At 40.1% G+C, this 25,115-nt stretch overlaps 2 protein-coding genes across 3 annotated transcripts in view; both read right to left on the bottom strand.

Moving 5' to 3' along the window:
* Positions 1–923: 923 nt before the first annotated feature.
* grb14 (growth factor receptor-bound protein 14) lies at positions 924–16,075 on the bottom strand. Its single transcript, XM_017039617.2, has 14 exons — positions 15,943–16,075; positions 10,289–10,397; positions 7,753–7,909; positions 6,344–6,465; positions 6,188–6,262; positions 5,956–6,093; positions 4,552–4,662; positions 4,387–4,482; positions 3,478–3,540; positions 2,410–2,526; positions 2,179–2,248; positions 2,011–2,086; positions 1,502–1,595; positions 924–1,414 (listed from the first exon to the last, which is right to left on the bottom strand). The coding sequence occupies exons 2-14, from the start codon at positions 10,349–10,351 to the stop codon at positions 1,268–1,270; spliced, it is 1,329 nt and encodes a 442-aa protein (XP_016895106.1). The 5' UTR covers positions 10,352–10,397; positions 15,943–16,075; the 3' UTR covers positions 924–1,267.
* Positions 16,076–21,202: 5,127 nt separating this feature from the next.
* The window catches only part of cobll1b (cordon-bleu WH2 repeat protein-like 1b), a 21,002-nt gene continuing 17,089 nt past the window's right edge, over positions 21,203–25,115 (bottom strand). For both annotated transcript variants that reach the window (XM_008328714.3, XM_017040118.2), the window contains exons 9-13: positions 24,273–24,519; positions 24,116–24,183; positions 22,551–23,947; positions 21,862–22,011; positions 21,203–21,719 (exon numbers count right to left, since the gene is read on the bottom strand). In XM_008328714.3, the coding sequence (XP_008326936.1) occupies positions 21,898–22,011; positions 22,551–23,947; positions 24,116–24,183; positions 24,273–24,519 (1,826 nt within the window). In that variant the 3' untranslated portion in view covers positions 21,203–21,719; positions 21,862–21,897. The remainder of the gene's footprint in view (positions 21,720–21,861; positions 22,012–22,550; positions 23,948–24,115; positions 24,184–24,272; positions 24,520–25,115) is intronic.

The following is a 25,115-nucleotide window of genomic DNA, read 5'->3' as shown; positions in this document are numbered from 1 at the left end:
ACAACACTTTAGATCATACATTATTTCTGATTTCTACCTAAATGGCTTTTTGGCAAAACGAGCGACATTCAGAAGGGTCACCGCTTAAAGGTAATACAAGTAATGCAAACAGCATAGTCACACACATTTAAAACAATATTGTGGGTTATTGTGCCATTTGATTACATTTACAAACCCCATTTTTGAAAGTGAAAAAAGTACACTTTATACAAATGCAATAAAGTAGTGTTCAAAGATTTACATTTCTAGGATGCTCATCACCCTCGAATTCTAGACGTTAACAGGCTTACAGACTGTTAGCTAGCTTGCGTAATTTATTCAGCGAGAAGAAGTAAAATCACCTTTAGCATGTTCCTTTAGCAGTGGTCACTGCAGCGTTAGTCTGCATAGTGATTTAGCATAGCAAGGTTTTTACACTTGATGCTCCTCCCTGACGCAACTACAGCCCCTTGGTGGCAAGCAAGAGACCCACGGCTCCACTTCTCTCGGCCCTACAGCATATAAAAAGCACCAGCAACAAATTATGTTGACATTAATTCTCTTTGGGCCAGTAGTATCAAGTGTGTTTAAAAATGGTATCGGAAATGAGGTTTGTACTTTTTCTCTGTGGCAGAGTCGGCCCACAACACAGAACAGTCACAGGGACTCTTCCTGAGAGGTCACGTTATCTCCCACGTGGACGACAACAATCATCTTCGTATAAATGTGCAGAGATACGATGACAACGAAATGTAAAATAGCTTAGTTTTACTGTGAACTGACAGAACAGAGGTGTTTGTTTATTTTTTCGTTTACCAAACTGCCACGTTGTTACATTACTTTACCGATTATCACCTCGAATTGACAGCACCACAAATGACGGCAGTTTTCCTGCAGTACAAACATCTCCTGCTTTGAGAAAAAAAAAAACAACCTGCAGTATGTTCCATTTATATATGCCTCTATTTTTGGATTTTATTTACTGCTACCTTTGATTTGTCAGTATTTAGTTAATACCCAGTCTACATACATACAGTACAATCATGGTTCATTTAGCGCCATAGACGGACATTAACGTACGTACTTAAGTACTACGTTGAAATATCAAAGTCAGCGTTTCGACAGACCTAAGACCACAGTCTGAGTGGTTAACAGTGGTTTCAGTTTATCATGACGGGCGGATTAGTGTTTTGATGTTTGTTTTCAAGGCACAATATCATGAACGGTTCTAAGAAAACGGCTCCAGGAGTTCAGCGGCGCCGCTCCTCAGGCTGTGCGGTTCCCTCGTTCACAGGGCGACTTTGGCACAGTGGTGTTTGAGTCTGCAGGGCAGCACGCCTCGGTTCAGCTGGTAAAAATCCACCAACTGGATCAAGTCTGTAAATTGTGTGTGACCGTCGTCCAAGCTGTAAAACAGTTCCCCCTCATCCTCCACCTGCACACCAGACATGAGAGGTTTGTTCAGAATTAGGGTTAGATCTTGGGCTTTAAAAACTCATCCAGACTCTGGCTCTGTACTTACAGGCACGATCTGAAAGTGTTTGACTCTCTGCGAGTAGCACAGCGATAGTACAAATGTTTTTGGGTTGCTCTGGCTGTCTCTCAGGAGAAATACTCTACAGGAGAAGAAGAGAGAAGTGATGTGGTGCAATCACCATTATGTTGATTGTACTCTTGTAAAGATCCATGTTAGGATTCTATTCTTAAAGAGTGCACTCAAAACCACATTTCAAACCAGAAAAAAATACTGAACTGTTCTACTCCAGACTAAGATCAAATCAAGACTCCCTTTAAAATAGAAACAAAAGCCAGCAAAGTCATATATTCTAATATATTCCAAAATTTCACAAAGATTGTATTTGACAGCAAAGAAAAAAAGTTGTCGTGGACGGCCATAGAACAAGTAAAAAAGGCAAAAATACCAACATATTTTAATAGTATAACATCCAAAGAAATGTTATTCTGTGCTGATATACGACTGCCACTGATATACTACTGATATACGACTGCCACTGGAAGGAGCGTAATTACTTACCCATCAACGAGACCCGCTGAGCTTCGTCCCGGGACAGTTTGCTGTGGAACCACGGCTGAGCTAAATGAAGTGCTGAAGCACGGAGGCAGAGAACACGGTACAGTTATTACCGTGCTTTTTCAACACAGAAAAACCATAGCAATAAATGTCCAACAGTAACTGACCAATGCTGCAGACCGAACTCAGCGATGAAGAGGGGCTCCCATGACTGCTCAGCCTGTGGCAGCTTTTCCTCTGGGGCAAGAATTACAGACACATGTCACTTAATATTTGTGAAATTAATTTTACAATGATTAAATCTCTGCATCTCTCTTTAATAATTTGTGTTAATCTCTAAAGTTATTCAGGTTTTATTGTGCATCTGTTTTGTTTTGTTTTTTTAAACTATAACTTACCCTCCACGACAGACCCTCCTCCACAGCCACGGACAAGGCCTCGGACGGGTTCTCAATCACCCGACTCTTCTGTCCTGAGAAGTCCATGGCAACCAGTGAGTTTTCAGAGATGCTTCTCTGAAAGTGTAACGATAATTTTAATAAACCACATGGGTTTAACTCATGACTTGTTTTTGTGTTAATCTGTGAATCATCACATTAAAAATAAAATAAAATTATAATAAACATTTAATTATAATTTTGGATGTCAAAGGTGTTTTTCTGTGGTGTTCTGCAGGGAGGGAGTTTTGATATCTGATGGATTTTTATTGCCATCTTGTGTCTGAAAGTCCTGACTCTGTCATTAGCAGCTGTTCTACACATTTAAAAATAATTTGAGGACACACTTGGGAACACACGAGTAAGTTGTTTAAATTTTCAAAACCACCTATACTAATTAGGCAATAAATTTAAAATAATGAATAGAAAAAAAATGTAATGAGGATTTGCCTGGAGGACACAGCAGCTGATTAAAAATCAGCTGCTGTGATAATAAAAGATTTTCAATTATTACATGTTATACAACCTGTCAAAAAGACAAATACTGCTTTTATTGAACTGGTACTGCAGTACTGTAGATATAAATCTGGCCTGCTCTGGCTGATTTATTTTCTCCTCCCTCTTTCCAGCTAATCCTTTCGGCGCGGCTCTGGGCCACATATAAACCTCTAACAGCGGGGAAGAAGTGACGAGTTGTTAAATGTGAGAGCAGCTGATCACTGTATATTTTTAGAAAAGAAAGGGTTCACGAACATGTCTGAAAGCCAGAAATAGATGGTGTTCACCGCCACCAAAATACCCCTGCTGGAGTCTGGGGCTATTCTGGGACCAGGAGCCCACATTAACAGGCTGAAGGTGCCTCATTTGTCCTGCACAAATATAGAGTTGCTATTCTGCTACTGTGTGTCACGTCGTGAGCGCGCTCCAACAAACTTTTTTTTTAAATTTACACTAGTTGGTAATTTTATACTAAATACTAAATGAATGTGGAGTAAAAATGAACATGGAGTAATGAAAGCCTCAGCGTACCATCGGTGAGGATTTCTGTTTCTGATGAGGCTGGAGGAAGTTTTGGTACAGCTGCATCCCATACTGGAAAAACAAAAAAATATATACATATGGTTAGCAGTTTTAGGATAAACACTGGAACTACTGACCACACTGCATTATTTTGACCTCAGATTATTAAAATATTTATATTTATATTTATTATTATTATTTATTATTTAATTATGAAAAATAAATTCTACAAATAAATATATATATATATGTCATGCCCCCCCTTGTTTTCACCCTCCCCGACCCCCGTGAATGACACCCCTGCGGATTGAAATACTATTGAACCTAATAACATATATATTTTTATCTGTACAAAAACCCCTGTATGAGGTGCTGCCACCTAGTGACTGAAGGCTTGTTATCATTCAAGCATCACAGCAGTGGTACACTTATGTCCAGCAAGCCATATTCCATTGGAAGCCTTTGACACCACCCCCAGGGGACCCCGCCCCATTATTTGAGAAACACTGATTTAACCAAAGGAACGTAGAATTCATCAAAAAGTTTGGATTCTACAGTTTCACACGTTTCATTAAATCTAAATTACCACTAAATTTAAAAACAGTAAAACATAAACTAAATTACCATGACACTAAATTTAAAAACAGTAAAACATAACCCCCCTGTTTTTGTAATTCTACTTTCAAAATGTACATAATGATAAATGTCTTGTTTTTACTGTATATTAATTATTGATTAAAAGGAAACAATCTAATCTTACTGTCTATAGTAGCAGCTTAGCATAGGATCTGCTAACCTTTAACCCCCTGATGATTTCCTTATACCATTTCCTAACATTAGACGAAAATCCAGCTCAGACTCTGGAGGACTTTAAAATACGAAAACATAAATCTGGAGTTTGAGATTAAGGCAGCCGACCTTTAACAAGCGCACGGCCGTGAGCCAGCAGGTCCTGGTTGGCTCATCATCGGCACAGAACAGCTTCAAGTCTCGCGCTGAGCTACACTTTGGGGACTGAGAGGAAGAGAAAATAATGAGGAGAACATAATGTGCAGCTCAACTGTGAGTAGAAACGGACGATACCTTCACACAGAAGCCATAATCTGACGGTGCTCCGTGAAGCTTTTTTGCGGACAAGGCGCCGTAGACGTCACTGTCACTGAAGTCGGCAACGAAATGGAGATGCCGGGGTTCCTGGTACGAGACAAATGTACTGGTTTAGTTATAGTGGAACAGCATTAAACAGTAAACTAAAGAGATAATACTCAATATTACCTAAGTTGATACAACTGATAAGTTGCTGCACACACTAAGACCTGTTTATATTTATATATATATATAACTAAAAATAACGTAAAGGTTTAGCATTAGAGTTGCCTCGAAGGCCACGCGTGAATAACCTGACGGACCAGATTCAGCCCAAAGGCCTTGAGTTTTGACACATGTGATCTGTAAGACGTCAGCAGTGCGCAAAAAAAAATTTAAATAATAAAGATCACTGTAAATTCACAGTTTTGGAATCTAAAGCCCAACTGACATCTGAATATCTGAGCTCACAGCAGCAGCTCCTCAGGAACGGAGGTGAAGTTCATTGTGAAGTTGCGTAACCGTGCTGTACGTGAACGGTTATCTGTCAATAAACCATTGTTCAGTCTCTGCGTGTTAACACAGCCATCAGTTATTAAGGGTGTTGTTAGGTTGTAAATGCACTGAAGGAGGGAAAGAAATACATTTTCACACACGCTCCAGTGAAGCAGCACCAAGCAACGTGGACATTGTGTCAGAGATAAACAGCCAAAGAAAATAAGGTACAGGGCCCGCCGCTGTGCTGCCATCGTGTGACACACCGGTCACACTCTTGGTCACAGCTGTTGCAGCGTCTGCGCCAGGCGACTAGCGACGTGTCCGTGTGCAACAGATGAACGTGAACCTGCCAGGGCTGGAGTGTGCACTGTAGCAGAGCGGTCCTGCCCGCGACAACAAAGACTCCTCTGTTGTAGGAAATGAAAGCAGTTGAGGAGTTTGTGTTGGCACGACTCGTGCCGTCGTATAAGGCTCACTTGTCAGCAGCATTCAGGGCGCTGTTCATGCCTGGCTGCAGTGCCAGCTGACCTCAGTGAAATCAAGCTCAACCTGTTTCGCTGCCCTCTCATAACAAGGGTGACATAAATGGGCCCACAGTGTTAGGAAAGAGGACGAGGATGAAGGCGAGTGGCTTTATTTTCCCATTGGTTTTTTTACATATATTACGCTTTAGATTAAATAATAATAATAAAAATAATTAAACTTTATTGATCCCATATTTGGGACATTCTTGTGTTAACAGCAGATATGCTGCCCCCAGCAGGCGCCAAGCACGTGGTTCCTCTGGGAATTTTTAAGATTTACTGTGTGACTTAAGAATCATGTGAAAAGAAAGTGAAGTGATTAGACAAACTGTGTGATGTTCCTAAATAAAATGGCTTTTATTTTGAAGGGTAAACTCACCTTGGAAGTTCCTTTGTTGGAACAATAAAGCCCTGATCTCCGCAGAACAAAATATAACTTCTTCCAGGATTTCTTGCCTTGTTCTTTGGCATAGAGGAATCCATGTACCTCTGGACAACTGCTGGACTTGAGAAACGTCTGCATTTGGTAAAATAAAAAGGAAATATAGCTTAGTCGAAGGCTTTAAAATATATACGTTAGATTCATAAATAAACCGTGATCTGTAGCCCACCTGTATGAGCTGAGAAGGATCCACCGTCCCATCGCTTTCACTAGATATGGAGACCATGTGATCAGGGAAGAACTCCTGGCCAAACGAGAGCAGCGTCAGTATTACAGCGTTCCAAGTTTCCCTTCAATCTCAGTACAATCGTGATGTCAAACTCACCAGTGGTTTCCTGAAAAACTCATACTTTGCATAATTCTTTCTAAAATAAAGCCGGCTGTCGGTGTCCAAGCCCCAGCCTGACAGCACCTCCATGACAGACTCATGGTCTTCGATGGTCCTCTCTGGTGAGACCAGAAGGAAACATAAATATAAATATATTTTGTTTAATTTTTTTTTTAAACATCTGATCAGAGGTAATGGTGAACCAAAAGAACGGTCTCCTTCTTTAGGCAGTGGTTCCCAGTGCTCCCCGGGTTAAGCTGCCCCCTGCTCACTTTGGTGATGGGTTATAAGCCGAGGTCACATTTGCTTGTGTGCAGTGGTGTGCGGTGTCACAATGACAAAGGGTTCACTTTCCTTCCTTTATTGCTGACCTTTAAGGCACTGAGTTTGAGCATTAACTTTTATGAGTGTGAGCAGAACTCTCAAAGAATGAGCTGCATTATTACTTCCCTAAACTACAAAAGAAGTTTTTATTGGTGCAATAGCTTTTTGGTTTTTTTAAGATACTGCACTTTTATGGCAATTGCGAAACAATAACCTCATTGAACAGAACAGCTATCTGTACCATGTACACTCTCCATGAGACTTTGACAGTTTCAAATTTAATAATAATAATTATTATTATTAGGATTATTAGGATTATTATTATTACTACATAATAATAATTTAAAAATATGTTTTTTAAAATTATTATTATGTAGTAATAATAACAACAATAATAATTATTATTAATAATATTATTATTTATTATTATTAATAATAAATCCACAGTTCAATTGATATCCTAAAACTTCCATCCAATCCATTTTCATCCACTTATCCGGTGAGTCCACTGGAAGGTACCAACCGCTCTAACTGGGGTTCGAACTTGTCCAGATGAACCCTAGGGTTCCACACCAAAGACAGAGACATTGCCTCTGGGCCAAAGCGCCACTATCCTAAAACTAACTGGAGAAAGTCATTTTTTTAGGCTGATGGTGGTTGGTTTTTTAAGTTATTAAAATACTTTAGTTGGTTATTTAAAAATGCAAAAAAAGTAGTTCTAGCTGTTGAGTTGAGTTTCAGAGCCCTGAGAAACCTCTTCTGTCTCAGCTGTGACTGTGGCTCACAGTTTGAAAACTCACGAGTCAGCACTTGAGTGACCTACTACCATGACTTCAGAACCATCAGAGCTCAAACTCATCGCTGACTTCACACACACTCCTCATAATCAATGGCCAGTCGTGGGAGAGTCTTTTCTAACGACTAAAGCTAGCATGCTAATGCTTCAGAAAGCTGCCGACAGTTTGATGTGAAGGTGAATCAATAATGAAATCAAAAAATTCATGGATGGAGACAAAAATCCAACAGCACTGAATGAGACGTCAAAAAGTACTCAGTGCAGTGTTTCTCGGCTGCAGTTTTACCTATTCCCAGATGGGGGAGGTGTTCAAAGAGAGTCCAGCTGTGGTCATCGATGCAGTGGTTCTTCAACACGAACAGCTGGCACACGTCCCGCGCTGTGATGTCACTGGGAACTTCTACCGCTCTGCTGATGTTATCTTCATTATAAACTTTAATAACCTATGCAAAAAAAAAAAATCGTTAGCATCGAGGAGCACAAACAGACCTGGGTTTTGATTTGTTGTAGAGCAGAGCGGCCCAAGTGCTGGTAGATCATGAGCCATTCAAGTTATAAAATAAAAACATCTTTATATAAATGTTATTCTAGTGTGTAGATATGCAGTGCAGTGTGTAGTGTGCAGATAATATTAGCCTGCTAATTAAAATAGTAGCACAAAAAAGTGTGACAGACACAGTGTAGGTAACCTGAACTAAAACCTACAGTGAAGTGTAAATGTTTGTTTTTAACAATCATGTGATAAATACATGTAAAAACACGTTAAGACGATTTATCATAAAACCTTTGGGACTAAAACCCTGAAGTATTTTTTGCAATACTACAGTAATTTCATGAAAATTAATCTCTTAGTTCTTCTTTTATACCAAGCAAATTTCTGTAATCAAACAAGTCAGGGAGGGTATTTTTTAAATAAGTGAAAAACGGGTCGACAGACACTGAACAAAACTGAAGAACGAGTGAAAAACGTGTCCAAGGCCAGAGTTTCCCAACGAGAAAAAACAACACATGAATCCTGCGTATTGGGCTGAATAGTACTTTGTTTAACATTTATTCATTTCCTACCTCTGTACTGCTTCAATCCTATAGCAGCCAACCTACACACATAAACACAAAGATCAAAAGTACCGACGACAATCAAAAACCATAATCTTCATTCTGTAAGGCACGATCGCAAACCACTCCTCCACCGTGTGGTCTGTCTTACTTCAGATAAACAGATGTTTCTACTTTGAGGGATGACACAGTTGGAGCAGTATTGACCACAGTACTTTTCTATAACATGAATATATACTGACTTCTCAGACAAGGCAGTACAACATGAAGTACTACCAGTACGTCTGAACTTCCCTGTATGTTCCGTCTGCAGTTTTGCTCGTATAAAAACTCACCTGAAAAGACTACAGTGAAAATATATTTCTTAGAAAAATACACTATGGCTATTACATCAACAGTGCTACCAGTGTGTGTGTGTGTGTGTTAATAAATTAATAAAAGTACTGCCAGTGTGGTGCTGTGAGTACAGCTGGTGTTTTTGTCACTCAGTGTCACATCAACAGGAAACAGTGACAGTTAGAAACCAGAAGCATTTTCCACACGAATAAACAAGTTGAACGACTATCTAACATTTGTAGATTCACTGACGACACTTGTATTATTTTTACCCTCTGTAAACAGATACAGACACTTGAGTATTTGACAAAAAACCCTAAAGGAAATAATTAACTTTTTTTGTAATACTTTTGGCTACAACACGCAGATGCTAACGTTTGTAGCACAGAACGACAACCTTGGATCAGACGGAAAAAATATTCCAATTTTCAACACACGGCACACTGATGGAAGAATGAATGCCGGCACGACTATATATAGCTTTGTTGAAGAGAAACTCTTCTTATCTCAAGGACAGGACAATGTGAACTGTGTTGCCAATTAGACGACTACGGTTTAACCTTGAACCGCGGCCTCACAGCTGCGACTCTATCACTGCCGAGGAGCTCGTCTCCTCGCTGCTCCTCGCTGCTGTTACCCTACAGCAAAGACACTCACACCTTCAAATCATTTACATTTTTTTTAAACTTTTAAATAGAGCAGGCCACACCCGAACATGTGAACAGTTTATCCAAACACGTACGGGTAACACAGGCAACTCAGAGGATCAGGGTGTCACTAATGCAGTAGGTGCTACGTGCTGCTCCGAGCATTTACAGAAGAGGAGAATAAAGAGAGCAGCTGACAATGATCGATGTCTGTGTCACGTCTGTGTGTGTTGAGGTAAACAGTCTACCTTCAAATTACAAAAAACAGCTGTGAATCAGCTCGTCGACCTTCATCAGGCCAACTGGCAACGAAAGAAATGTTGTGCCAATATGTTTTGGCAAAAACCGACTTATATTATTTGTTAAACAGAAAACACACTTTGAAATTGATACCGTCAACACTACAAATCCACAGAGGTAGGTGTTTGATTTCCTGAAGGGAACTCCTTAGGGATTAATACAGTTCACATCAATGACATCCAGTGGATTTTTCCACATTTTTGCCATATATTTGAACTGAGCACACACTTCAACACACTTAAAATGCAACCAAGGAAGTTATTTATGTGATTTTCTTTCAGTCTCATTTGGATCTGTCATAACATGGAATGTGTTGCAGGCATTTATTTTTTCTTAATTGCTTAAAATGAGAGAAAATACTATGTATTTATAGATTAATATTCATCGAGATTCTAGCATTAAGACAAATCATTGACACATAACATGCCATTAACAAATTATAAGAATGTGTAATCACATCACAAATCCATCACAGGTTCCTACCCGCTTCTGCAGACAGAGTGGTGTGATGGCAGGCAAGGTGACTCTTCTGGCACGGAAGTTCATGCTTCTGTCTTAGATGCGCGACATAAAAAATATCCGTACATAGCAACTGGGAAAAAAAATGGATAAAAAAAATTATTTAAAAAAAATTGTAAAAGACAAAAATGTGACTTTGTAATTTTACATATAGAAAATATTTAAAAAATAATGATCCTAAAGAACACTGCTGTAAACTACATGCAGGGAGATCCTCCACAGTGCAAGTGTGAGAAACTCAGTCATGTTGCCTCCCCACAACACTAACTCCTCCTTTGTCCTTGAAAATGTAAAAAGCGTTTTTCTTTTTCTCTCATTTCAGAGCAGCGCCTCCAAAATACCAAAACACAAAGTGGAAAAAAGAGGGTTTTCTCAGGGTGAGCACAGCAGACAAAGCTACAATATCAAACAAGAAATTCCCGGAAAAGCAAAGCAAAAGTGTCAAAACTAACAGAAAATGCACCGGAGGTTTCCCAGAAGGGACACGTGTTGGACCGTTGTTGCCTACTTTGCAGCCTGAGGATTCAAACCTACGTTGAATCTCTGATATTTAGGACGTCGGCGGTGAACGACTCCTTTATTACAGCAGGACAGAAAATTAGGTTTAACCTCAGGGGAAGTGCAAGGAGGTACTTTCTAAGAAACTCAATGTTCGGCCTTATCTTATCATTAATATTGTGCAATCGTTTTCTTTAACTGTGTCAATAGTGGGGAGGGTGAGTTAATGGCGCACACGGAAGATCTCCAGTTTAAATCGACGTCTTTTCCCCATCTCAGCACCATAATGAGAACGCTTGGGTCTGAAGAAAGCTTCCAGTCATAGGAACGCTTCCAAAATTGCCCTGTGGAGCAAAACTGGTGGCAACATCTGACAGAGGAACTGAAGGTGATTCTCAGTCCTTGGACATTTATAAAGTACCAACTTCCTGAGTGTTTAAGAGAAAAAGAATCAGGGAAACTTTTACTCTTTTCTGGGAGTTAAATTACCAGCATTGTTTCTCAAAGACTGGGTCGCGACCCTCAGGTGGGTCGCAAGATTTATTTATTTTTTCATCTCACATCATGTTTCCCAGGAATTTGCGAATAAAGTTTATTGACTTGGGTCGTGAAGGGTTGTGACTTTTAAAATAAGGGTCCCCTAGTAAATATATTACGTAATGTGATTGTCACAGTGAGTGTTGCTCCCATTAAACAACAAAAAAGTCAGGAAAGAGTTGTCCAAGTCAAAATTAAAATTTGACCCATATTTTATTGACTAGCATGCGGTCCACGTAGATGTGGTCTAGATGTGATAAAACTGTACTTCATACACTCACATACACCAGTGATTTACCTTTGACAAGTAAACAAAAAAAGAGAAACTGCACCCTCACAGCCGCGGTACATACTGTAATACCGGCTATTGTGACAATTCAGTGTGAGCTTAGAACCGACGCTAATCCTCGCGTCCCACTTGTGAGAACAGACAGGAAGAGAACCTCCCACAGCTGCACACATGTTTATCTGAGAGCGCAGTCCAATGACTGTGGGCAGCGCAGACAAACTGACGCTGCCAGTTATCACGCAGCAAAAATGAAATGGTATAAAATGGAGTCCCAACGATAACGAGGTCTCCTCAGCTCCCATAATAAAAGCTCCAGCTCCAGACAAACTGTCCTTGACCACAGTTGATCGAATCACAGTAAGTAATGAGACGCCGGCCAGACAGGCAGGGCGGCGCTCTCGCAGGTGTGCTGTGTACAGTGTATCCACCTCTTGGCAGACAAACACTTTCAGCCAGAGACAATATCGCTGCAATATTCAACCTGCAGAACCGGCATGGCACGTACGGGCAAACTAAGGCCCGGGGGCCGGATGTGGCCCGTTCAGCTTTTTAATCCAGCCCACTAAACTTTTGCAAAATTATATAATTTATTTATATTATCATTATACTTTGTTTCCCCAATAGATGGCGTAGAAAAGGATAAAAGCATTTTAACCTTTATGCATGACGTTTACATGACTTTTATCTTAGTTCACATGAACACTCCATCGATCCGCTCCTGACCTCGCCCCCCCGTCAAATTTTAGGACCCATTGTGGCCCATGAGTCAAAAAGTTTGCCCACGCCTTCACTACAGTATAAATCTGATCTTTTACTGCTCAGAGCACGCCCCGCCCCGGCCCCACCCCGGCCCTCGCCCCCTAAATAAACCCACATCCCCGGAACAACTGAAGTAATATATAAATATTGAAACCTGAAGACAAATATTAATTTACAGAATGCTACAAATACTTTTTTTAAATAATACATTTTAGACAATATTACAACTACACACATTATACAAATTCTTTAATTAAATATTGGTTTATAAAAGACAAATATTTGCTAACCTGAGCTCTATTTGGACAGCAAGCAGCCTTGTCATAAATTATTCAGCAGTTGCGAGAAGAAGATGATTTATATCTATTAAATGTGACCCTGAGGAGCGGGTAACATCTGCTAGGGGGGGAGAGAGAGAGAGAGAGGCTGAAAAGTCTGAGGTAAGAACATGGACGTGATGTGGGCTGCATCTGAAATAACATCTCCAAATGGACGGGCATGTTCTCTGAGTCATAGAGCTGAACTGAGCACTTACCAGCGTCTGGGTCTGTGCTTCAGGTTTCTGGGGTGAGTCCAACCATGACTGCTCACTATATTCCTGGAAAGCTGCGGCCGTTACAGACTGACTTAGAAATCGTACCAAAAATTTAAAAAAAATTAATAATATGCTGCTAATGTATTCTTGTATTCTTCAGCAAAGTGCAATCCACTAAAACTATCAGCATATAAATCATCACAAAAAAAATCAGCATGAGGCTTTAGGTCCGTCCAGGCCAACGGTGATGGTCAGAGCTGAAGGCACAGCCTTGCCCGTGGGTATTTATCCTGAGGTCAGGCTTCAAAGAGCAGAAGGATTTCATTTCACAGGCTAATCTCTCATGTCACAGCTGTACGTCTGAAACAGCTGAGCTAGTACAGTGCACACAGCGATTTATTTACCATGGAGACTGATCTTCTTTAAAACTCCAGTTGTTTCAACCTAATGTAAACTGCCCCGCGGATGACGGTTCACTTTGGTGCAAACAAACCTCGTATTGCCGCGCAAGAGTCCGAGTCACCACGGTCACACCGTTCCACTCTGTATTCTCTGTCTCACCTGACTTGACTTATATGTTGACTTATATGTTGACTTATATGTTGACCTATATGTTGACTTATACTATATGTTACTTATATGTTGACTTATATGTTGACCTATATGTTGACTTATACTATATGTTACTTATATGTTGACTTATATGTTGACCTATATGTTGACTTATACTATATGTTACTTATATGTTGACTTATATGTTGACTTATATATTGAGTTATATGTTGAGTTATATATTGACTCATGACTACTTGATTTACTTGAACAGCCTCTAAAGTCAACAGGTGGCAAACAAACACAGAACCTTGAGGATGAATGTAGGCGGTTGATTTATATCACGGAAGTGAACGATAGAAATGTAGAAACTTATCATAATAAAAACGTCAAAGGCATAAAATATAAAATACATAGCTCTACAAATGCCAAGTTCAAACACAAAAATGTTAGAAAATTCAAATTAAATTGACACTGAATTACTATTTAATATTCAAGACGGTGTATCAACTTTACTTGACTTTATATTTATTTTTCCAAAGTTGATTCTTCACTTTTGTGTTTGCTTTGTGTCATTTTTATGAACTGGAAGAACCGACTGCAGCGGTTCATAATTTATGGTAGGACTTGGTGTTAAAGGTGAGATTACATTTATCAGCCACTCTGTTTTAATACACCTCACAAACAGGTGGGGCAGGGGCCCAAACGCAGCACTCCAGGCATGGCATCAGAACTAAGAATAAATTAAATTAACTATTAATTAAATTAACTATTAATTAAACAGTTTTAATTTAACAGTCGCAGCTGAAAACATGACAGTCGCAGCTGAACAACATTAGACAACAGTCAAACAGACAGGCATACACACCCAGGGTAGCAGGTGGGACCAATGACTCTGATTAGATAAAGGACACAGGTGAGTGTGGTCAACGCCCAATTAAGGAGAAGGACAGACCGTTCAATATCAGACAAATCCTTCCTTTTTTTTATGTTTTTGCAGCGTCTCTGAATTGTTTCCTTTTCGTTGACTCTATGATGACTCTGACTTTATCCTGTTTGTTTAAACGATCATCAGTTGTTTCCTTTTCGTTGACTCAGCTCGTTTTATCCTGTTTGTTTAAACGATCATCAGACACAACCTATTAGATCACATTTTAGTCATCACTTATCAACCCACCTGACCTCAAGCTGCATCATTTCTGAAACAACAAGTGTAGCTACTGTGAGTGAATCTCCAGCCAGCTGGAAAGTTATGGGTGCAACTGCGGCGCAGCTGCAATTACAGCAGCGATGTGTTTATTTAAACGCCTTATTGTGTATCTTTACTGAGAAAGGTCATTAAGGTCATTAGTGCTGTCACGCAATCAGGGCCCATAACTACCCATCAGGTGAATAAAACCACAATAGCTGTCATTGACAATCAGTGAGCAGAATTATTGTCATTTAATCGTAATGAGGTAATTAAAGAGCCACGGTTATTAATACACTGTGCTGTGAGAGGAGCGGCTTCACCGACACTTTAGCTGAGGCTGTGGGATTAGATTTTATTGAATCGTCAGATTAGGCCTAAAACAGTGGTTCTCAAACTTGAGCTCTCTGAGTACCACCAACATTAGAACTCCCTTGCTTGTTCCACGTTCAACTCGCAAGTGATCCCATGATTCCGAGCTGCCTGTGCTCACGTGAGCAAAAGACTTGCATTGCAGCAAAAAAAAAAAAAAAAACAAGTAAATAAATAAAAAGGCCAGAAATCCTATTTCATAATCTCACAAGTAGCTACACATTTTTTCTAAATGTTGTGTTAATTGTGCATGGTATGTTTTAGATTTGTTTAGTTGAAAATGTAAATGTGAAAATATGATTTTTGATTATGCATCACGTAAAGCAGGGAAACAAAGTGTTTCAGAAGGGGCCGCTGTGGCTGCAGGTTTTTGATGTGTGTATAATCTTAATCTGTACACCAACTCTAATCTGACCAACTCCAAACTCAGAACTCAAAATCAGCCTCTCTACAAATGTGTCCCTGCAAAATGTCCCCACAAAGAACCACAAACCGTGTCTCTCCTCAACTTAAAATGTCCCCACGAGTATAGCTATACCAGGAATAGATACACACACACACCCTGAGGTTAAACAAACATGTCAGACGGGCTGTTTGGAACAGAACCAGGTATTTATCCGGTGCAATTCTCAGGCTACACATGCCACTGTCTATGGAAGGTAATTAAAAAAGCCCAAATGTTAAATGCATTAAGGACACACATGATTATCGTGACGCGGCTGACGCTGCAGCTTCGCCTCCTCAACTCTGACGTATTTTCATACTGGCTTAACTGGTTCGACCATCCTGAACACTCTGAACTCTGGGAAGAAACCCGAGCGCAAACACCGTCTTACTGTACCGTATTTTTTGACGCCGGTGGTTGTGGTGTTGAACGGAGCACTCACCTGAGTTAAAGTGCTTTTGGTTCTCGGTAGCAGACAGTCGGAGATGAACTGAGGGAGATTGGAGGAAAGAAGCTCAGAGAAAGTGTTTGGAACCATAGAAGAAAAGGACTCGGCCGACTCCTTATTGGCCCTGCAGCAGATAAAACACATCACATTAGTACAGAGACCAGAGCCGTGAATCCAAAACTATTTATATATATATACAGACATTAAGCCTACATTTTTAATTAAATTACCATTTTGCTTGGACATTAAGCCTAAATTTTTAATTAAATTACCATTTTGCTTGCAAACCATCACAAGAACATGATGCAAAAAATGAATTGCAAATAAACTTTTTGTGATTTGTACATGGAAAATATATTTAATATAGTTCACCTGCATTCAGAATACATACAGACATATACGGCAGTGCAGTGTGTTTTGTATTATGCAAGTGTTTTTGTTTGGAGTGCACTACATTGCTGATTTTATAATTTTGTGGTTAAATTCTAATGTAAAAAAAACAGATAATTCACTGTTCATGCTGTGAAATAAATATCATAGAATTTCAATATTGACCAAAAAATGGTGGAAATAATTTTTTTTCTCATAATTTAGCGCACTAACACATATATACACGCATATTTATATTTAAATATAAATCTTCTTTGGTTATCAACCCATCCATAGAGGGCAGCGTAGCAACCTGAGGATTATTTGTGCTTGATTAACGCACAGAGGGATAGAATGTTTCTTGTTCTTATTCAACTGTTGGAGTGTGTGTAAGTTGAGTTTGCCAGTCTGGACGGTTATATCGCAAATCTGCTTCAAACTTTCTGCCAGATTAGTCTGATTGTTCTGACATATAGCTGGTTTCTCTGATGCCCGTGTGGCATGCACAGGACTGAGGAAGACAAATGGAACAGGTTCTAAACAAACTGACGGATCCTCTCAGACACAGACACACCCCAGTCACCAACAGACTTCTGATAAGATGGCAGATAACGTGCACACACGAACCGCTCCTCACTCTGTTGAACGCAGCTGCTCACAGGCACAGACATCATGGTACTGTAAACGCTGGCTCTTTAAAGTGCTACAGTGGAATTTCTTTTTTTTTATAAACATTTTTTGTGACATCGTAAAAGCTGCAGAATGCAGCATTTTATTGGTGCGTAACAACCACCTGCTGCCTGACTTTTTTTGACTTCTTTTTCTTTGTGCGTCTGTGCAACGATGATGAGAATGCAGACGGCTGCACGCTCTGAGTCTGGATCTGCTGGAGATTTGTATCCTAAATGTTTTCCCACATTGTTGTCAAAGTACTTTTCCATGTGTGATATATATATATATGTATATTTTTGATTATTTAGTAGTAGTAAACAGATTATTTTATTTAAAAAAATAAAACAAATACATGAAAGACATATTATTTATTATTTATTCCATATGACATATGTGTGAGAATAGAAAATATATAAATATATTTGTAAACATATTTGTAAATATATTTTTAAATATGTTTGTAATTTGTGTGCATGTTATAAAACAAAATTGCCAGAAGCAGACGACTATCTATGCAGACAGAATATATAATTATATATGTTGCCAAAGAGGCAACTGCTGAGTCTGTGATCTATTTTGTTTTATATAATAATTTTGAAAAATATATATGTTTGTATCATACAATTAGGTAGTAATGCCTATATATGTGTACATATATATATACATACATACATACATATATACGTATATGTATGTATGTATGTATATATATATATATTCAAATATTTTGTGAGAACAGAATGGACTTAATGTTAACATCAAACATGAGGAGAATGTTCGTTAAAGTTGCAGTTCGTGCACAGACGCCTTCACTGCTGTGTGAAAACTGAACTGTTACTGAGTTACTAATTATCTGCCACAGACTAACAGGTGTTTGATTTGATGCCAGCACTGTAAAAAAAAAAAAGAAAGAAAAAAAAAAGAAAAAGAAAAGTTCATTACACAGCACTGACAGCAGCCAATTGTATTTACAGGTTCAAAGTCTACACCACAGCTCTGTGTCACAAACAATGGCTCCTCTGTGTTCTGCACTGGACGAAATAAAGTGACAAAAAGTCTTTGAATAAATCGACTCTTTTTTTTTTTCTTACCTGTTCCCGCGGCAGAGCGCAGTCCTGCTGCTCTGAACATGGGCTGTGAGTGAAGGAGCTCTCAGCGGGATGACGGCCGGGCTGGAGAAGCGCCTCACGTTAACTCTGCCGCTCTGGAAAAAATCCGCTTTCTCTCCGAAGCTTCTGGAAGTGTGCAATTCGTCCAGTGTGTTATTCATATCACTCGTGTGGCCCGGCTAAATCCAAGGCATCATCTGGAGCGGACAGAAGACACGGAGCCGCTGCTGCTGGAGTGTGGAGAGTGGGAGTGTGTGTGTGTGTGTGTGTGAGAGAGAGAGAGAGAGAGAGAGATAGATAGAGAGTGAGAGAGAGAACTGGCGGCGCTTCTCCACCCACAGCTCAGTATACACACACAAACACACACACACACACACTCCCTGTGGCGCATCTGCTGCCCACGAGGACGGCCCAGTGGGGCGAAACGACCCCTCCTCCCCAAACATGAGCCACCACAATAAAGATATTTATAACCACAACAGACACACTCTGGTGGTGAATACATTATTTATTTATTTATTTATCTAAGTCAACCAATCAACCAATCACAGACACCTCCCACCTTATTTAATATTATTAAAAGCAGTACTAGCAATAGTAGTGGTACAGAGGTAGTTATAGTAGTGGTTGTAGTAGCAGTACTGTAATGTTGAAGTTTTTCTTACTGTGAGTTAAGATAATTATAATCCACAGTCTCGCACTAAGCTAACGCATATTCCACATTAAATCTTTAAAATGTATTTTCTTTTTTTTTTGTCGTACGTTTTGTCATTCCGTAACGTAATTTTTCCGTCCTTTGCTTTTCATGTCATTTCATCTGCAACTCAAGTTCAACGTACAGCGTTGCAGCAGACAAACATTCCAAACCTTGCGCTTAGCAAACTGAAACGGCCGTGCACTCTCACGCATCCCACAGCTTTGACAACATCATTACATCAGCACCGTTTGGACAGTTTCAGCCAACCAACTCTTCCTTCGTCACGGCCTTCGCACAGGGAACCAAATTGCACTTAGTGAAGTGCAGAAGACAGTTAGTCATACGGAGCAGCCAGACGGGCAATTTTGTTGTGTTGTGGGCTGTGTCATTCAGTGACAGGCTCCATGTGGGGGATGGTTGGGATGATAACATCTCTCTGAAAGGTAATGTGTAACAGAGGCTGACAGACCACTGCAGACACACACCAGGAGGTTTTTAAACAATGCACCGCTACCTCCATAGACGGCCGGGGCTGATGGGAATATTTCTGTAAATGTTGTCCTGGGCGCCTGAGCTTATTTTCAAAAGACAGGAAACAAGGAGATAAAGACTTTGGAAATCAGCAAGAACTTCACTGTAAACTCAAGCGCTAAAATGTACCAAAAACATGAATCGCTTCATTGTTGCTGTAGCTTAGTCAAGAACTACCCAGAGGTTGACCGGGACGATTGACCCGAGGTCCTACGGTGCTCTGAAACCAGGACGAGAACCCTGCAGCCAGCATGAGAGGACCAGAAATAACTCCGAGCCTGGAACACATTCTTTTGTTATCAGTCAATACAAATGCTAATTACGCTGCGGTACGACATGACGGACGACAAACATAATTTGACAGGTTGATACGAGTGTCTCACGTCTCTGTAACATACAGATCTACTTTGATTATTTGGTGCCGTGATGGATGTGCGTTATGGGCTCCAACGATCACGCCAAAGGTCACGGCCTCATCAGCTGCTCCTGGTAGAATGGAGTCTCTGTTATGATGTGAGGAAACATGATGGGGGCGGGGGAGGGTATACAGCATCTCTCATAAAAGTCATACACTAACATTGTCCAGCAAATGATGTTGAGTTTGGGTGGTCACCCCGAAAGCCACTCCGTCGCAAGGAGTTCCTGTTTGTTGTCATGTGACGCATCACGTCTCCCTCTCTGTCCAATTACCTTTCCTGTCCACCCTACTGTCCAATCTAATGAATCCATTCATAAATAAATGTAATCATGGTATTTTTAGGCCACAACCTTCACTCGTTCCAGGTTTTTTAGGGGTGACTGCAGCCTTTCCATGCCACCGCTTGGGGGCGCCACACGCAGAGAATGCAATACGTTCAGCTGCATCAGTGATAGTATAGGCTTAATATAATGGCTCTGCATAAGCAATGGTCTCATATGGAAGTATATATACATTGGACATTTAGTTAGGCATATCTGATTAAGATGAGTCTTAAATCCAAGGCCTTGATAATCGTTTCAGTGGGTCAATAAAAATACATTTTGCATAAAATAAATATAATAATAAAAATAAATAATACAAATGTCATTTTGCAGACATTCTTTTTTTTTTTTCCAGAGTGAAAATACATGGCTTATAATGATGGACAAGAACATTCAAAGTCCTCCTAGGAAGACCAGGACCTGAGCCAGATCTTCTTGCTGTAAGGCGAGCGTGCGAACTACTTCTGAACCTCGGTTTTTACAACTCGGAATAATAAATCATAAAAAGGACTAGGTTGCCTTTGTTCCTGTGGCATTTCTAGAAATTCTGCTACCTTCTGTAGAAATGGTGTTTGTTTGAGATGTGAGCGTGTTGTACTTGGACGCTTCTGTTTAATACACTTAATTATCTAGTCCTATTGACTTTTGATTGCAAAGAACTCGTAAATCTTTATTACGTGCCAATCACAATTAATTATTATTATCCAATGCTTAGTATAAATCAATATTTTGTAAAAGCACTTTTTTTTTCAAACATTTCCACGTTGTTAAAACTTGTCTGTGATGACGTGAGCAGTTCTGCTGATATTATATTTAGACCAATATCTGCTTAACTTTGTTTTACACTGTAAAAAATATATTTTATATGGTATTGTTTTGGTAACATTGCAAAGATTACACATATACAGTATATGTACACATACATATATATGTATATATGTATGTGTATATACATACACTATATACACATATAAATACATATATGTATATCTATATATGTACATACATATATAAATATACACACATTTTTAATATATATATATTTATAGATATATATGTATATATATATACACATATATACATTAGTATATTACTATATTACTGAACCCAAAGCTAAACCACAACAGCACACGACTGACAACTGATAGAAAAAAAAAACTTTATTCATTACAACACAACTTGACAAGAACAGGCGGGCTGAGGACAACAGTGTATTCCTGCAATGATTAATCAAAACTCACTTAACACTTAAATATAGATTTAAAGTATAATCTCTGGAGCAGTTCAGTACCGTGAGCCCGACCTGTTCTGTCCAGTTTTATTGAGATTAATTTGAAAACAGTTTCATTAAGACTGGGACAAAATTAGTCAAATAACTTAACTATAGAAATTCAGTTCAGATACACTGCTCTGTTTAGTCATAACCAGGATGTGCATATGCAAAAACAGCTCATATGAGGAAAAGGGAACATAATAAGATATATGCAGTCCTGCCGGAAATAATGCACAAAAGACGTGTGAACAGAAATTACTTCTTACTTTCAAATACATTATTTTATATACATTGTGGAATTTTAGTTAGAAGAGGAGAACATGAGACAGTTGGTGGTCCTCTGTCCTGGAGACCTCAAATATGACAGGACAAGGTATTCCTGGAGGAAAGAGAATACTTAGGTTATTTTTTTTGCTATTTATTTACATATATATGCACAAATATATTCATATATATATATATGTCTACATATACAGAAATATACATATACATATATACATATGACAAACTGGACTTCTTACAGTAGAGAACAGATAGTCAGGTGACCTGAGGCACTTCTACGGACAGCTCTCTTCTTCTAACTTAACGAGCTCAGGGAAAGTTGGTGGTTCAACCTCCGCCTGCTTCAAAATGAAGCTTTTGTTGTTCTCTTCCTCACCACTTCCATCGTCCTGTAACATAAAAGGAAAAAATGACACGAAATCAAAGGCTGTGTGTAATTTAAGAGCCAGTGAAGTAATAATAATAAATTATAATAAATTATATATTATATAAGGGCCCCGGGGTGAACGCAGGGTTTCTGTCAGCGGTGCCTCAGCTGCAGAAACAACTTCAGCCTCCGTGGATTAAATCATGACTGAAGAATTTAAGGAATATGTGAATCATTTCCTGATGTGAAAAATACGTTGACAACTCTTTGCTCTGACCGGAGAAATTATGCAGTTAAAAAATGATGGCAAGTTTGGGTTAAGAAACTTCTTTGAGTTTTCTCGACATTTTCTTATGATAAGCTGAAAAATAAACCAAAATACTAATGGCTAAAAAAAAGAACATCATCTAGAGATATCTACAGGTGAGCTGCCACTCATCCTCTAGTCTGTTCTTTGGTAAAAAAAAAAAAAAACTATAGCCGTCAATATCATTATCTTGTCAAGATCAGTAGAAGCCGAGTTGTTTTGTTTTTTTCATTGGCTGTTTATGCACAACTCACCCTGGGCATGGACGAGTCCTTGGACTGTAGGACGTTTGGACGAGTCGGAGAAAACGTGGGTGAGCTCGGTGATTTCTGACCGTAGGATAACGGCTGGCTCCGTTTCACAGCCGATGAGACGGCCTGGGCGAAGCGCGATGGAGTCGAAGGGGAGTACGGCCTCGGGGATGCGAAGCACCTCAATTTCTCCAGACTTAACCCGACACGTGACTCCTTACACGGCAAACTGCTTTGCCTGACGAATGTCGACGCAGCTACGTTCTGAACTCCGCCTGCGGGACTGAGGCGGACTCTGGCGGTCCCTGTTGTTTCTTCTTGACGCTGCACTGAAGGTGAGAGTGGAGGAGATGGAAACACTGTTCTTTCTGCCCCTCCAGGAACGTCTGCGTGGCCGGAGACAGGACTGGTGTTTAAACTCTTCTCTGCTGCTGAAGTTACATAATAGCCAGGTGTTTTTTTGTGCAGCGACAGGCGGAAAGATCCGGGCTTGGGTTTAGTGGCAGGGGGTTTTTTATTCTCCTTGGCCTCCACAGGTTGATCTGTTTGTGATGCAGCATTCGTTAAACTTAGCGTTTTGTCAGATTCTGTAGATGGACTGGGAACCAATGAGGATGGAGGAGGTAAACTCCCATTGACGGTAGACTGTGTCGTGGCGATCCCAGTCGGAACGTCTTCCCTGGATACAGTAGACTGCAGCTCCTTGTTTTCCTTCGACGTCTCCGTCTCTTGGTTTAGTTTCACCTTCTCATTAGTCTGACGGGTGCTATCATCCTCCGAGGCTGCAGGGGGAGACTCCAGTGTCAGAGCGACTTCAAAATATCTCAGTTTCTCCAGCGACTTCGGAGGCACGATAGTGTACGTCGTCATCCCGACCTTGGGGATGTAGTCTCTGGTCAATTCGTTGGATGGCTTCGGCTTTGGCTCAGCGTCCGTGGCATAAACAGAAGGTGCCTTCGTTGTAGCAGCGGCACCAGCTGTTGAGTCTGGACCTGAGGAAGTCTCGGAAAGGTCGGAGGAAGTGGATTTGTCGAGGTCAGGCAGGCTCCACTCCTCCGTCAGCGTGGACATATCTTTCTTTCCTGGAGATTCAGGGGAAGGCACGTTAGTTCCTGAGGGAACTGGGTCTGTTTGTTGTTGCGCAGGCACAGGAAGAGGCGTGAAATCTGTTTGCACTTCAGCATCCTCTCCACCAGGGTGCGACGTGTTGACAGTGACTCGGTTCTCCAGCCCGCTAGTCTGCCCCTCGGGGGTTTCAGTGTTTTCCTGAACAGCAGCCAGTGATTCTGTGTCTTGAACTCCATCGGCCTCAGCAGCGCGGCCAACTTCAACACTCTCACTCGCAGGCCCTTCACTGATTGGCTGTTGGCTTAGACTATTAACTTGACACGAAGGGGCGCCTAAAGAGAGAAAACAAACATTTATTCATAAAGCGACAGCTGTGTTGACAGAAGAAAACAACGTGTAGAACACTGAGGTTAAACCACACCCACATTCTCATGGGAACGTGTGCGTGACACGTCAACACAATGGAAATGTAAACAAGTTTCATCCCAGAGCAAACTCACTTCTCTCCTCCATGTCAGGTGATGTTGTGCCGACAGTTTCAGAGTCAATCGTGCGACTTGTCATTTGACTGTAGGATAAAAACGCAAATGTAAACAAAAGCCATGCTAATGCTAATAAACAAAAAAAAAAACAATGATGAGACTTGAGGAGTCTTACTTGAGTTCGGACTTGCCATCGGAGGACAGATCGTCCTCACCAGCCTCTGCTGACACCGTGCTCAGTATGTCAGTGTCTGGGGACGGGGAATGCAGTGATGCAGTGACAGTGTCAGCTGAAGTGCTAATGCTGCTGTCGTCTCCTTGGCCGCCGTTGGCCGAAGTAGACGTTACAGAATGAGCCGCCGCCGCCGCCGCCGCCTCCTCCTGCTCCATAATTTCTTCCAGTGTGTTGGCTGCTGCTCCTCCTGAGAAGCATCGGGTGAAAACAAAGCTTACAGTTCAATGAAGTCATTTATATTCACAAAAGGAACAAAATCAACAGTAAATTCATGTTGACATTTGAAATTAAAAATCAAAATTCTGTTCATTTAAATGTCAAAGCTTCTTTATGGAATCTTTGAAGTTATTTTCACCTAGACCAGACACTAAAGCTCAAACCAGATGATACCTTTACAGCAGTGTTTCCCAAAGTTTTATTCAGGGCACCCATATTTTAAAAGTCACAAACCTTCACGATCCAAGTCAATAGACATTATTCGTAAACTCCTGGGAAACATGATTTGAGATCACCGCAAAAAAATCTCTTGCGACCCACCTGAGGGTCGCGACCCAGTCTTTGGGAAACAATGTTTTACAGCATACGTTTGGAACTGTTTTAGGATTTTTACTATAAAATATTTTGTCCAAAACGTAAATTATCATAAAATTATCCCTATTATGAATGACTTTGTTTCCAAAGTTTGTTATTTAACATAAATAAAATTTCACAAAAAATTAATAGATGCTATTAGCTTTTTCTAGCTATTTAAAAAAATCATTTTTTAAAAATATTTACTGGATA

The sequence above is a fragment of the Cynoglossus semilaevis genome, chromosome 16, assembly GCF_000523025.1.
Source record: "Cynoglossus semilaevis isolate Cse_v1.0 chromosome 16, Cse_v1.0, whole genome shotgun sequence".
Taxonomy (NCBI): Eukaryota; Metazoa; Chordata; class Actinopteri; order Pleuronectiformes; family Cynoglossidae; genus Cynoglossus; species Cynoglossus semilaevis.
This window is presented reverse-complemented; position numbering and strand designations above follow the sequence as displayed.

Coding starts and splice junctions, on each gene's coding strand:
- grb14 (XM_017039617.2), bottom strand. CDS start 10,351: ATGAACTTCCGTGCCAGAAGAGTCACCTTGCCTGCCATCACACCACTC. Junction 6,263..6,343: donor AGTTTTTCAGGAAACCACTG/GTGAGTTTGACA, acceptor TCGTTTGGCCAG/GAGTTCTTCCCTGATCACAT. Junction 1,596..2,010: donor CGGGTCTCGTTGATGGGTAA/GTAATTACGCTC, acceptor CTTCTCCTGTAG/AGTATTTCTCCTGAGAGACA.